General features: G+C 50.6%; 1 protein-coding gene across 1 annotated transcript; it reads right to left on the reverse strand.

The window, feature by feature from the left end:
• Positions 1 to 590: 590 nt before the first annotated feature.
• On the reverse strand, positions 591 to 12,589 carry FAM134A (family with sequence similarity 134, member A). The gene is made up of 8 exons (XM_010188471.1): positions 12,485 to 12,589; positions 7,126 to 7,156; positions 6,244 to 6,379; positions 4,893 to 4,977; positions 3,992 to 4,129; positions 3,559 to 3,653; positions 2,499 to 2,634; positions 591 to 1,749 (listed from the first exon to the last, which is right to left on the reverse strand). The coding sequence occupies exons 1-8, from the start codon at positions 12,546 to 12,548 to the stop codon at positions 1,019 to 1,021; spliced, it is 1,416 nt and encodes a 471-aa protein (XP_010186773.1). The 5' UTR covers positions 12,549 to 12,589; the 3' UTR covers positions 591 to 1,018.
• Between the last annotated feature and the right edge of the window lie 828 nt (positions 12,590 to 13,417).

Genomic DNA, 13,417 nt, shown 5'->3' on the forward strand with positions numbered 1-13,417 from the left:
AAGGCAGAGGGAAGCGGTGCCAGCAGGGCCAGGGGTGCCAACGGCGAGACATGGCCTAGGAGAGGCCATGGCAGAAAGAAACCAGAGCACTGAACCAGGCCAGGAGCAAACCATTGATTGCAAAAAACTCCACAGCCACCCAGTAGCAGAACGCAAATCAGACTGGGGACAAAACAGGTACGGCTCGACCCCCTGTCCAGCAGTGACGTACGTGAAAGATGGTAACGGTTCGGGGTGCCAACGGCGAGACATGGCCTAGGAGAGGCCATGGCAGAAAGAAACCAGAGCACTGAACCAGGCCAGGAGCAAACCATTGATTGCAAAAAACTCCACAGCCACCCAGTAGCAGAACGCAAATCAGACTGGGGACAAAACAGGTACGGCTCGACCCCCTGTCCAGCAGTGACGTACGTGAAAGATGGTAACGGTTCACAGAAGGGGTCTCTTTGCTGGACAGCACCTGTCTGCTTTTGTTCCCTTACTGCCACCCACCCCTCCCAAGACCCTTTACCCTCCCCTAGCCCCTGAGAATGACATTTGACTGTGCACCCCATCTCTCTCCCCGAACGAAACCAATGAAAGTTAAAATTATTTACACTTTAGCCATTTAAAAACCCAATAAAATAAGATTGCATATGTCCTACTGGGGATGTGGGTATTAGCAGCAGCTACAGCTAGCTCAGTACTCTGCGTGCAAAACGAAAGACAAACAGAAGACAGACCAAAATACTGCACCATTACTAGGAAGCGTTTGCTGGGGTTGGTGTTTCGATTGTGGCGTAAGGCTTCTAGGAGCCGGCTCCTCCCCAGCTGCAGGGCAGAGGCATCTCCTGCTCAGCCAGCGAAGGCCGGGCTCTAGAAGGACGGAGAGGATTCATTATTCCAGACACAGCACATTAACACTGACGCGTTTCCAGCCCAGTCAACACAAACATCTAAAAACCCACTGCACGTTCATGGTGTGAGCTCTTCCTTCTTTCCAGTGACGATGGAGGAAAAGGGGGCGAGTGAAGAAGACCTAGGACATAGATGCTGCTGTCATCCCTGCCTCCTCCTCATCTCCTTGCTTTGGCAGCTCAGCAAGTGTGGGAGAGGGGGGAGCCAGAGCGGCAGGAGACTCTCGTGCCTCCTGCTCCTCTCCGAGCCCCAGCTCTACATCCATTTGCTCCAGCTCCCCCTGATCCAGTAGCTCAAAGTCATCTGCTTCCTCCTCATCCTCAGGTGAAGCTGCTGTCTCTGTCTCCACCACTTCGGTCTCTGACAGCTGTGCTTGAAAGCTCAGTTTCTCTTCAGGCTCGGTGGGGAGGAATTCGGAGAGGGAGGGTCCCTCGCTGGCCTCTGAGGACCGCAGCAGGGCAGAGAGGGTGTTCTGCACCACTGTGGTAATGGCAGTGGTGACGATCTCCTCGCTCAGCGTGTCAATGCAGATGGCCAGGCCTGGGGCAGGGACAGTCTTTGGCTCTGTGTTGCCTCCTGCCGCTTGCCCGCTCCCATTGAAGTGCGTATTTACAAAATGGAGAGGAGACGCTAGGCGAAGGATGGAGAGGTCAGAGTCCGCGGCCTCCTTCTCTGCTGAGTCCAGCTCACAGGCAGCGTGGGCAAGCTCAGGACCCAGAGGCACACCAAACGCGTCTTCATCGCTCTGTGGTCCCAGGTCTCTGGAATGGTATTCTTCCACAGAGGGGAACTCTGCCAGGTCCTTGGAAAACGACTCCTCCGGCTCGCTGTGCAGGCTCTGCTGATCCAGGTCTGAAAGGCACCAGAATTAAAGCTCACGTCTCCTCACTCCAACCCAGGGCACTGACATCTCCCACCCCCCTCCCCCAGCTGACACACCAGGGCTCACTTTTGGGCATCCTCCCAGCTCTGAAAGAACAGCAGGAAGGGGTATGCAGTTATTCCCTTCTCCCAGTGTCATGACTCATGTGGAGTGTGTCCCTTTTCTCATCCTGCTCTACGTGCTCTGTGGTCAGAGAGGACTTCCTTCTCCAGCTCATGCTTTCCACATCTAAAGCCCTCCACATCTAAAGCCCTCCACTAAAATCTACAGGGTCAGAGGAATTGGACCTGCAACACATCACCTGCCTTTTGCTCCTCAAACACTCAGGTGACCACATCTGAGTGGTTACCTTCACATTCCTCACCACTAACCAGCCTTTCTGAGCTTGTAGGTCAGACAGGGTGGGGTGTCCGACCTGTTCCACCCAGAATCACATAAATAGGTGTGTGACTATACCAGACAATTATTTCTGTGGGATTTCGTGGATGACCTTGCTCCCTTTCTGGAATGACAAGAGCCTGCTGTCTCGGGGGGCAGTAATCGGGGGCAGATGTCCATTCAGGACCAGTCATGAAGCCAGGGCATGCTGCACTGCTATTACTGCTTCCTCCTTTTAATGCTCCTCCCCCTGCAAATAGTTAGGTTCTCTCCCAGTGCCAAAACAGTTGTTTTGGGACAAAACAGGGTCAGGAAGGCAGCAAAGTGTCCCCTCACATACCTTCAGAAACATCTGTCAGCTGTGGGGTGGTAGCCCTTGAGACAGAAAAGCCCCCACTCTCCAGGATGGAAGCCTCCTCATCAGAGAGCTCAGAATCTGTGATTGACAGTGCCAGAGCAGTCTTTTTCACATCCACCTGCATGTGATGAAGGCAGAGAGTCAAGTTCCTGGGTGTGTGACTACCAGTGCTGCCTACAGGCACCTCTCCACAAACCAGAGCTTCCAGGCAGAAGTCCTTTGCAGGAGAGATTCTGTACGAGACAGTACGAAAGCCAGAGGAGGCTGGGCAAAGTGCCCATTGCACTGCCAGGGAAAGGCAGTCTCAGTCTCTGGCTTTCCTGTGGTAATTCACTGCCTGAGGCTTTGTCTGCCCTCAGTGAAGAACCCAAAAGAGCCAGCACAAGATGGGATCAGCCTGCAGGAGTCTCAGAAGGCTTTGATCCTTCTTCCTCTCCTGGGATCACCAAGGAGTAAAACACTCCTTCCCTTTTGCTGGGCCCAATGAAGCCTTCTACAAGTGGCAGCAGCTCAAGTATCCGCATTCCTTTGGAAGCTGAAGCTTCCCATTTCATAGCCCAGCTACATGCCCAGAGCTCCCACAAAGGAAGACACTTGGTCCATTTCCGTGGAAAGGTCACACCCAGTTTGTCTGAGAGCAGGGAACTGTGCAACAGAGACACCAGTGCTGCTCATGTCCTTTACCAGGGGTGAGGAGTCACTGCACATTACACCAGGACAGCTGACTTATTTAGGAGACACTTGCATTCTCTGAGCATGAAGTGTAAGCATCAAAGCAGTTCCACAGGTCAGCAGGAGGCTGGAGCACGGCTCTCCCTGCCCTGCATCACCAGCCTCGGGACACTGAATTCTCAATACCCAGATTGAAGCCAATGGCCTTCATCAAACTAACGCCCTCCTCCCCTTGGGATTCTGCAAAGAAGTGACTTGTTGCTCTGCTGTTCATTACTAATGCAGCTGTAGTCAGACCATCCCTTGGCTCTCAAGCTGCCATAGACCAGAGAGGAGGGACTGGTTGCTGCACAGCTCTGTGTGCTCTTACCACTGGGGAGAAGCCCGAAAGCTCTGCTTCGCTCTCACTTTCCGTCTCTGCTGTTGGCTCATCACCTGCTGCAGGCTCACTCTTCCCTTGTCGCTCTATGAGAAAGAGAAGAAAGGCTTTACATGAGACTGAAGGAATTTTATGCCTTTATACATCACTTTCCCACTACTTCTACTACCCTGTGAAACTGCACCACTTCTTCTAGAAGCCCAAGGTTCCCAGAGACATCTGTACTCTGTTGCTACCCTTTGCTGTTCCCAGGATTACCTGCCCAGCTGCTCTCCCTATAACCCCCAAGTTTCAGTTTTCCCCTGCTCCACTACAGCCTTTCCCCACACCGTGTTGGCAAACCCTGCTCTCCCATTGTCTCTTTGCTAGGGCTCCACTCTGGGAGTACAGCACCAGAAGAAGTCGAGGGAAGGTGGGTCCTTACTCTTCTTCTCATGCTTGTGGTGCAGCGTCTCTGCCTTCATACTGTAGTCCAGTTTCATCAGGACAGGCTCCAAACGTGTGTACATCCTCTGGATCAGCTCGTGGTAGACCACCAGAGGCCAGAGCAGAATGCTGAGCACTGCAAACACAGCATGGGACAGTGTGAGAGACAGACCAAGCACGGCCCAGCCCTTTACAGGGCACCAGCAAGAAACTCTGCAGAAAGGGAAGCGCAGCTGAATGGTGTTTGCTTTCTCCTCTGACTGCCTGAACTCCACACACATGGCTATTCCAAAGCTGCTTGATCAGCCAGGTTTTCCTAACAGATCTCTGTTAAGATGCAGATTTATGTTAAGATGAAGCATAAGCTCTCCACTGTAGCCATTGCATCCCAGCCCCAGCATGCAAAAGAGGCCCTGAAATGAGGTTATTAAAACTAAAAATCACCAAAACTTTTATAAGGGTAGCAGCATAGAGCTCACACGTAGATGTGCTAGCAGCAGACCATCAAAAGTCTTCAGAATTAGAAAGGAATCACGATGCAGTGAAAAAAGCCTTATTTGCTAAACATGCAGCTTCCTTAACAGCTCTCTGGATATGGATTTGCCCACTCTAGGAAAGGAGAGACTGCAGCTTTCTGCTGCTCTGGGGCTTCACCAGCACAGCCTCAGCCGTGGCTGGAAGAGGAAAGCAATGTTTTAGCGACTGCTCCCTCTCCTGACCTTGCAGTTTTACTGCATGCATGCAAAGCAAGACGCTTCCTGGAGCAGGCTGCTTGTGTCGATTCATCATCCAGCACAGATTCCCTCAAGAAAACCACAAAAATGCTTCTACCAGCATATCAACAGCACAGTTAGGTCATGTTTCAGCTTAAGTCAGACAAGAGAGCTGCTTATACTCACAAATGATGTAGGAGATCATTATGCCTGGAACATAGTGTCCAACTATAGCCAGAATCAGGCAGCCTGAACAGACACTCATGCAGAACTGAAGGAAGAGAGAGGAACAAACAGAAGTGAGGAGAGGCAGAGATCTATCTATGCAAACAGTGCAGAAAACCCAGTTAGAGCAAAACGAGGGATGCTCCTAACAAAGTCAGTACACCAGCTTTGCACTGAGTCCATTCAGTTGCTGACAATCACAACTCAGACAGCTCAGCTGGGTTAAGCTTTAAGCATTAGAGATTCAAGCGCAGGAAGATCAAGGTAACCCAAGACCCCAGCAAAATGAACCAAAACTTTACTGGACAGTTCTTTATGAAGTAAATGATGCTCCCTGAGGCCAGGGTGGGATAATGCAAATTGCAATAAAATCAGCACTTTAAGAGAAAACCGTACTGTCCTGACAGAGACAAGACGCTGTTACAGTCGCCAGATGCTGGGCCACTGCTACGCCATAAACCAGCTGGCAGCAGCCTTAGTGGAACCCACGCTCCTACCAGACCAGGGCCTTCCTCCTGTGGAAAACGTGGAAGTATGATGGTGCAGCCCCGAGGGCTTGTCCTGCATTCTCCTGGGGAGGGGGAGAAGCAAGAACAGACACCCTAAATCCAGCAATGAAGAGTTTAAAGGGTCTACAAAAGCTGGAGACCTCTGAGGGCTCTGCTCCCAGTGTATTCACTCCTTATGGGCATCTGAGTCCTGGTCTCCTATTCCAGTGTTTTAACAGAAGAGGAGCAATCAGCAGTGACAGAAACCCACTCCTTTTGGCGCACTGGACCCCAGCAAGCCTGATATAATCCCAGTGGCTTGTCTGTCCTATTTTTTGTGATGCTAAGGCAACTCCCGTCTACGAACCCTTTCCAAACGACACACGCCACAGCTGCCAGAACACGGTTAATGGCAAGTTTCCACACACTCAGAAACACCACTCCATTTAGACTTGGCTAGCTACAGTCTTGGCTAGCAAAATAGGCAGGACCAGCTTAAAGGCTTGAATGGAGCCTGTGAAAGGGGCAGAGACTGTAGGCTCCCTTTTTTCTTCCCATTCCCAACCTAAGAGTTTCCCTTGCACACTAGGAGATAAAACTAAGCTAGCTATTCACAGAAGGGGTTCAGCCCCAGTTTACAAATACCAGAAGCCAATTACTCCTTATTTAAGCTTCCCAGGGCACTGAGTCTGAAAGGAATGAACAGCAAATGTTAAACAGAGACAGCAATTGTAAAAATATTGATTTGACATTCTTCCATCTCCTAGGTTACTAGCAATGGAAATAAAAGCCCCTGCACAGATAAGTAGGTATCTCCAGCTTACCTTGGCAGGATTTTGCCTCTTGTACTGTAGCAGTTCCTGCAGGTACAGCCTGAAGGTGACCCAGCTCTCTGCCAGACAGTGGCACAGCTCAGGGACACTGAGCAGGTGAGGTTGTGCCCCTGAAGTCATCCCCTCACTAGAGACAGACAAGAGCAAGAAGACAATCTTTGAACATGGTCTGTTTTGTAGGGGGGAGAACAGCTGCACTGGGAAGCAGAAATCCCTACCAAATGCTTGACAGTGCTGACTGCATCTTCAACTGAGCTATGGAAGGCACTCGTTTTGGAAATACTTTTTTCTCTGATCAGGAACAGAGCCAAGAGACACCTGAGCCAAGTAGCAGCAGCAGACACCATGCCACAGCATCCCTGTGCAAAAGCATCCCCAGGTGCAAAGCACTTCACCCGAAGCCACGTAGACAGAAGCACTGGGGGTGGGACTGGTTACGTGGCCTCCTCTGGCACCAAGGCTGAGGCAGCCAGAGCACAGTGCTCAGACCTGTAACCATGGCCAAGAATGGGATGCAAGCTACGCCACCACAGACAGCACCTATGGCCTGCAAGAGTCAGCCTCAGGGATTTCTTTCTTTCTGGAGGATTTTTAAAATAGTCTAGGATAGATCCTGGGAAGAAACCTGAGAGTTCCTAACATCAGTAGCACTTGAGCTTTATTGCTACTGAAAGAACACTAGCTTTCCCCAGAGCCTCAAACCGGCTCTGCAGCTGATAAGCAGCTCCCAGTGCAGGAGAAACCACTACCAACATTTCACAGCAGGAGCCACGCAGTGTACCGACAACAGCAAGAAGGACAGGTGAGATCACCACTCTAAATTAAGGCTTCCCCACTGTCCCCGGTCTCCAAGGAACACATCAGTGAGCTTACCTCTCCCCTCCTGGCTCCTCTGATGGCTGTGCTGTAGAGAGAACACAGCAGATTAGTCAGCCAAGTGAAAAATACAACCCGACATTTTTAGCACTTGAACAGAGCAGAGCTGGAGATGTATCATCCTTAGCTGGGGAAGCACCCTGGAGACTTTCTTCATGCTCTCATGCAAGCAGGAATCACTGGCTTGGAGTTTGAGCTGTGGCAAGCTTTGGTGAAGCATGCCTAGAGACTCAGAGCAGTGCTCTAAGGGCTCCCCAGCACATCTCAAACGCGTGGCATGGCACTCGTATCCAAGGCGCACCCTGCTGCCAGCGCATGGGCTCTCTGCTGCAGGGATTGCACATCCTGGCATCCCATGCATCTGCACAGTGCCATCCCAGGGCAGCCAACGTGGCTCCTGAGCTGGGCAAAGCTTCAGCTCCCACCTCGGAGCTCACCATGGCACCAGCAGGTCTGAGCTGCACTTCCCACTGACCAGCCCAGACCACAGACCCTGGCAGGATGCTGTGCACAAATGCCAGAGATCTCCCTGCTGTCTCTATCCTTTCCCACAGAATTAAGTAACAAACAGCAGCCTTGAGTATAATTATCTAATTCTAGAGCTCTTTTATGTCCACTATTAGCCCTTAGTGCCAGGCACATATACAACCACAATTCTAAGGTCTGGCAGCCTGGATAAGAGCAAGGGAAAGCTTCTCCCATTCCTCTCTGCACCCAACCCTGTGATGATCAGAGACTTACTCCACGCAGTACTGAAGGGAGAAGTGGTGTTTCAATGGCAGAAGTCACATTTGGTTCACATCTAAAGGCTCTGCCTTTAGATACAGAGAGGGGAAAAAAACCCCAAATATTTCTATGACAGCTGAGACTCATGAGACCGGCTGCCCACGGGTTTGGGTGTCCTGGATATTCAAGGACTAGTGCCTGAAGATGTACAGGGCTGAACCAAAGCTCTTGCATCAACAAAGTCCTTACAAGTCTCCTGTGTTTAACAAAGCCCTGATCATGCTGTGAAGACCCCTCAAGGTCTACCCTCCTCTACCCATCAGCCTACTGTATAAAAGTTGGTAGGGAGAGATACACTTTTCATGCTCTCTGGTTAACAGCAAACTTGGTCCAAGAGGTACTAAAAATCACTGGCACCCCTATCCCCCACGTTGCACGTCACCACATGAACAGGACTAAAATAAAGGAACACAGTTCACATTCACAATCCAGGGTACTTGTTGGAAACAGCCTGAAAAATCCAACATGAGCAAAAAGGGGTTGGAGCCTTCCCTGAAGTCATCAGCCAGATACAAAGCCCAAGAGCGGCAGGGCCTCCCCCAGGGAAACGCAGAGAAGAGAACATCTGTCTGCCAGCACCCAGCGAGACTTCAGACTCCAGCTCAAGCCGCAGAAGAGAGCAACTGCTCGTAGCAGCCTTGCTGCCGCTCTCCCAAGACACAGCACACTGGGCCAAGTATGTCAGCCCCCTCCCAGCGCTGCAGGCTCTGCACCAGCCGCTCCCCCCCGGGCGCTGCAGTCTCTGCCCCAGCCGCTCGCCCAGGGGAGGAGGCAATTCTTTGAGCCCCAGTAATCAGGGCTGACAACGGGAGTCAAACACTCTCAGACTGAGCTGCCCATCCACGTCCCTGCCCACAGCTGCTGGCCGTGGCGGCTGAGGCAGCCGGCAAGCGCTGCTCACGAAGGGAGCTCAGGGGGAGGAAGGAGTATCACGGATGCAGCTCCATCCCTATGGGGTGGTTGCCCTGCTCGCACAACCGCTGTTGCTGTATTTTGTTACTGCACTCAGGAATCTAAAGCTGCTTAATCGGAGCACGCAGAAATCCAGCCACATCTCAAAGCCTCATCCATTACCTGCACTAAATCACCAAATTACCTTTGGCACTGGCCTGGCTGTGACGGCTGCCTATGCTGGTTGTACCAGCTACCAAACGAGGTGCTGGGATGCTTGCTGTACTCTGCTGGACGCAACTGCCACCAACACAGTAAGCAGGATGGCACAGGAACCCCGCTCCTCTCAACTGACTGCAGTAATCTAAACCATCCAAAATATGCCAGCAGAGGGAGTGAAACAATTCTCAGCCGCTTCTGAAGGTTTCAGAGACACTTTGGGGAGCTGCAGAACATTTCAGCAGGCTGCAGAGGGTTCACGTGATTTCAACTATCTGGGAAAACACAAGCTGTCTTTAAAATCAACAGTATCTTGCTTCCTGTAGTAGCGTAGTCTGCCTGCTGGCCATCCCAAAGCACTGGCTGCCCAAGGAGCAGCCCAACCACAAAAAAACCTAGAGGATTTCCAGCAGGACATGGTTACTTGGGTGAGGCTTAACTCCAACCTGTGCTGCTATACTGTCTAGCACTGGTACAAGTAAGCTAGCAAGCAGGACACCCTCAGCTGGCCACAGGTCATCAATAAGTAGCTGAAATGTTGCTGTCGGCATCTCACGCTGGATTGTGGGTTAATACAAACCACTTGACATACACCAGACTCTTCTGGGAGACCAGTCAGCCACGCAAGAGTTTAGGTTACAGGTTGGTACAGAAAAATTATTGCTGATGGATTCCTTGGCTCTTACAGGTTTTCAACACTTCCTCAAGAGGCATTCTTCATCTGTGTGTAAACTTTAGCTAGAAAGCAGGGGCCCTTTTTAAGGGGTACCAGCATTCAATTGCAATGGAGGCCTTGTTAAAGCTCTTCCACATTACTCTCTCCTATGCTGACCAAAACACAGCTGCCAAACAACAGTACAGAAAACATTCCTACTTGACAGGACAAAGTGGAGGTGCTTCCTCAGCCCTTAAACAATATTTAAGTGGAACCCCACGTAGAGGTGGTTACATATGGAGAAAATACCCTGCATGGGTGCTGAAAATATGCAGTCCCTTTGGAAAGGGCCTAAAAAGGTTCTGCATCTTGCAGCTGTTAATGTGTCCCTGATCGCAGTGTGCGAGTAACTGCAAAATACTCGCTGAGGTTTCAGCATTCCTTCAGAAGTGATGTTATAAGCAGTCACCCGAGCCATAAAGAACTGCCACAAGCTGAGGTTTGTGTATATACGTGCTGACTCTTGAAGGTGTGGTACTGACCTACTTCCAAAAGCTCCTGGAAAGGCTTACAGGAAGCACCGAGGAGGAAAGCCACAAAGCTGCAGCTCTGCTTCAGTGGAAAGTGAGAGTCACACAAGAACCCCTGAGTATTCAGCAGTGCCAATTCAACAAGAGGCCCCTCAGCAACACAGAGCACCACTCGTTCCTTGTGGAAGCTGAGGAAACGTGGTCCAGTGGACCGTGTCGAAATCAGGGCTGTGACCTAACCAGGCACATCAGAAAGGTGTCCCTGTTCTTCGCTGTCAGCAACAGAAAAGCAGCAAGGAGTGAAACGTGGGGAAGAACACCACTGAGGAGCGGCTCAGTAGGATGTGCACTGATTTCTTGCAAAGCTGATGACACAGGATGAGCCTAATCCCTGGTGTGTCGTGTTGTGTGGTTTTCTTTTTTATTCCTCACTGGTCTGCATCATATAAATTGATTTCAGTATGGATTTCCTATTTCTTCTGTGATAAGCCAGCTTTTACAGGTCTGGTACTTGCTGGAGCGATTCTACCCCCACCTGCCTCAATGACACCTTTCTGTATTGGGCACCAGGCTTTTGCATTTCTGGACATGTTTCAAGTGAGATGTTTTGGGTTGGCTTTAAACTATTCCCTTAAATATCCAGTGTGAATAAGCAGGAAATTAAATTGGCCAGTCCGGTTTGGCTGCCTAGTTACCTGAACCACGCAAAGCAAACAGTTCCTACTACAGCTAAAACGTATCTAATCTTATCAGGACTTCTATGAAAGCACCCTTTAAGTCCATACTCTCTTAGGTCAAATAAAGGGCACCTTACAAACACACATATAGAGGGGCTTTCATTCAGAAACCCTCCCTAGAGTAGGGGGGCAGGGATGGAGGGCCCCAAGCCGCCTTTGAACAGCAGCAGTAGATGCAGTGGGCAGGCCTGCATCCAGTCACTTAGTAAATTCCAATGAAGGAGGCACTTGAAGCAGACAGCAGCCAACCCATGCCTATCATTGCTGTGAGGCTATTCCTCTTGTTGCTTTTGTGTCTAATGTTGGCAAAGGCCCTTCAATAAATGGGAAAGATAAGCCAAGTGATCAGACTCACTGATTAGCTGGAGCCCAGACGCTGTTCTGTGCAGGTACAATACAGTACCTGTCCCTGCTGTCACACCTCATCACCCACTCTGTTACTTGCCGCAAGGAGAAGTGGCTCTCATCTGCTCTGCCTCTCTCAGGGCAGAAGTCCACACTGCACTTAACTAAAACCAATATACTTCAACACACCCCCATTTCCTTCCCCCAGCTCAGCTGGCCACATATGCTCAGATCTGGAATGATCTTTTCACCATGACATCTGCAGGAGGGAGACGACACAGCACAAACCCTGCATCGCCCCCATCATCAGCTTCCCTGAGAAGCTAACTGGGCCCCTGTGCTGGTTTTGGTTGGGATAGAGTTAATTTCTAGTATGGGGCTATGTTTTGGATTTGTGCTGAGAACAGTGTTGATAACACAGGGACATTTTTGTTATTGCTCAGCAGTGCTTACACAGAGACAAGGCCTTTTCTGCTTCTCACACCACTCACCCCACCAGTGAGTAGGCTGGGAAGGCACAAGAAGCTGAGAGGGGACACAGCTGGGACAGCTGATCCCAACTGGCCAAGGGGATATTCCATAGCATCTGACACCATGCTCAGCATATAAAGCCGGGGGAAGAAGGAAGGGGAGGACATTTGGAGTTACGGTGTTTTTCTTCCCAAGTAACCGTTACATGTGATGGAGTCACGCTTTCCTGGAGATGGCTGAACACCTGCATGCCACCGGGAACCAGTGAATGTATTCCTTGGTTTGCTTTGCTTTTGTGTATGGCTTTTGCTTTAACTATTAAACTGTCTTTATCTCAACCCATGAGTTTTCTGACTTTTACTTTCCAATTCTCTCCCCCATCTCACCAATGGGGAGTGAGCAAGTGGCTGTTTAGTGCTTAGTTGCTGGCTGGGATTAGACCACAACAGTCCCCTTAGTCACTCTCAAAACAAGCTATTCCCAGAACCTCTCAGCACTAGGAGCAATTCTCCCCAGGCCCAGACTGAATTAGAATGAGGATGCATTCTAATACTCTGACACAAATAGGCAAGAGGCAGTACCAGTACCAAAGCCTGCAGTTACAGGAGGAATAGGGTTTACATGACCTATGAGAGAGCCAAGAAACAACCAGCTGTGGACATAGCCCAGCAGCTGGTGACACCAAAACTGTGTCCCTAGCTACAGTGCTACTCATCACATACCTGAGAAATCGAACAGGAACCTGGGCTTCCACCTCTCCAGCAAGAGGATGCCAAGAAGGGACATGCTGAGGAGAAAGAGAGGTCTCAGGGAGGTGGAGGAAAACAACCTGCAAATCAAACAATAAATTGTTAGGCACAAAAAAGGCAGCAAGTCGGTGCTCTCGATGAGCAAACAGATGCAGCTCAGTGTACAGCACAGCAGAAACATTCGACTGCTGCCGGCCACTGCAGCAAGCACTGTACTTCGCAGACACCCACCCCCACCACAGCACTTTCTCAAATGGCACCTCTGCCCACCACCAGACAGCTGACTACCTGCCACGTCCCAGCGCTCTCCTCCCCTGCTCCTGAGCATCTCCTTTGGCTGTAAAACAAGGTTAATGCTTGCTTGTACAAGTCCCTCCGAATCCTCAGGCTGGAGGCTCTAGAGAATGCAGAAAATTGGTTGAGAATCAGCCTGTTTGCTGAAAACTTACGTCCCATTTGTCATCACATGGTCCAGCATTACCTGCAGGTAGCACCAAAACGCTTCCTGCACCTGGTCCTAGATGCCTGTTCTTTCATCACAAACCTCTCCCCATTTAATCAGAGCCTAGCAGTGAAAGGGCTTTGTTGCTCACTTGACTCTATCGTAAAACCTTTCATGCCCCTCGTCATCACGTTGGCTCGAGCCAGACGCCAGCTCACACAATGGTACTCGCGCACAGACGCGCAATCCCACCATCAAAGAATTTATCTCCCCACTCCACACAGATTCAACAGCAAAGGGTCCAGGGCAGTGTTTGTGCCAGCAGCATCTGTCTGCACTCCTCTGAGCAAGAGCACCTCCCTCCAGCTCAGAGGAGCTCTTTGAAAGTCACTCCGGGAACAAATGCCAGGGCAACGCATTCACCCTCACCCTTTTAACGAATGCTCCTTTCCGCTTTTTCACCT

The sequence above is a fragment of the Mesitornis unicolor genome, unplaced genomic scaffold (genome assembly GCF_000695765.1).
Source record: "Mesitornis unicolor isolate BGI_N332 unplaced genomic scaffold, ASM69576v1 scaffold38347, whole genome shotgun sequence".
Classification (NCBI taxonomy): domain Eukaryota; kingdom Metazoa; phylum Chordata; class Aves; order Mesitornithiformes; family Mesitornithidae; genus Mesitornis; species Mesitornis unicolor.

What these genes read in the sequence shown, in the direction of transcription:
- FAM134A (XM_010188471.1), bottom strand. Translation starts at nt 12,548, where the DNA reads ATGTCCCTTCTTGGCATCCTCTTGCTGGAGAGGTGGAAGCCCAGGTTC. An exon ending in GTTCCTGTTCGATTTCTCAG is followed by an intron (nt 7,157 to 12,484) that starts GTATGTGATGAG and finishes TTCTCTCTACAG; the next exon opens with CACAGCCATCAGAGGAGCCA. An exon ending in TTTCGGGCTTCTCCCCAGTG is followed by an intron (nt 2,635 to 3,558) that starts GTAAGAGCACAC and finishes CATCACATGCAG; the next exon opens with GTGGATGTGAAAAAGACTGC.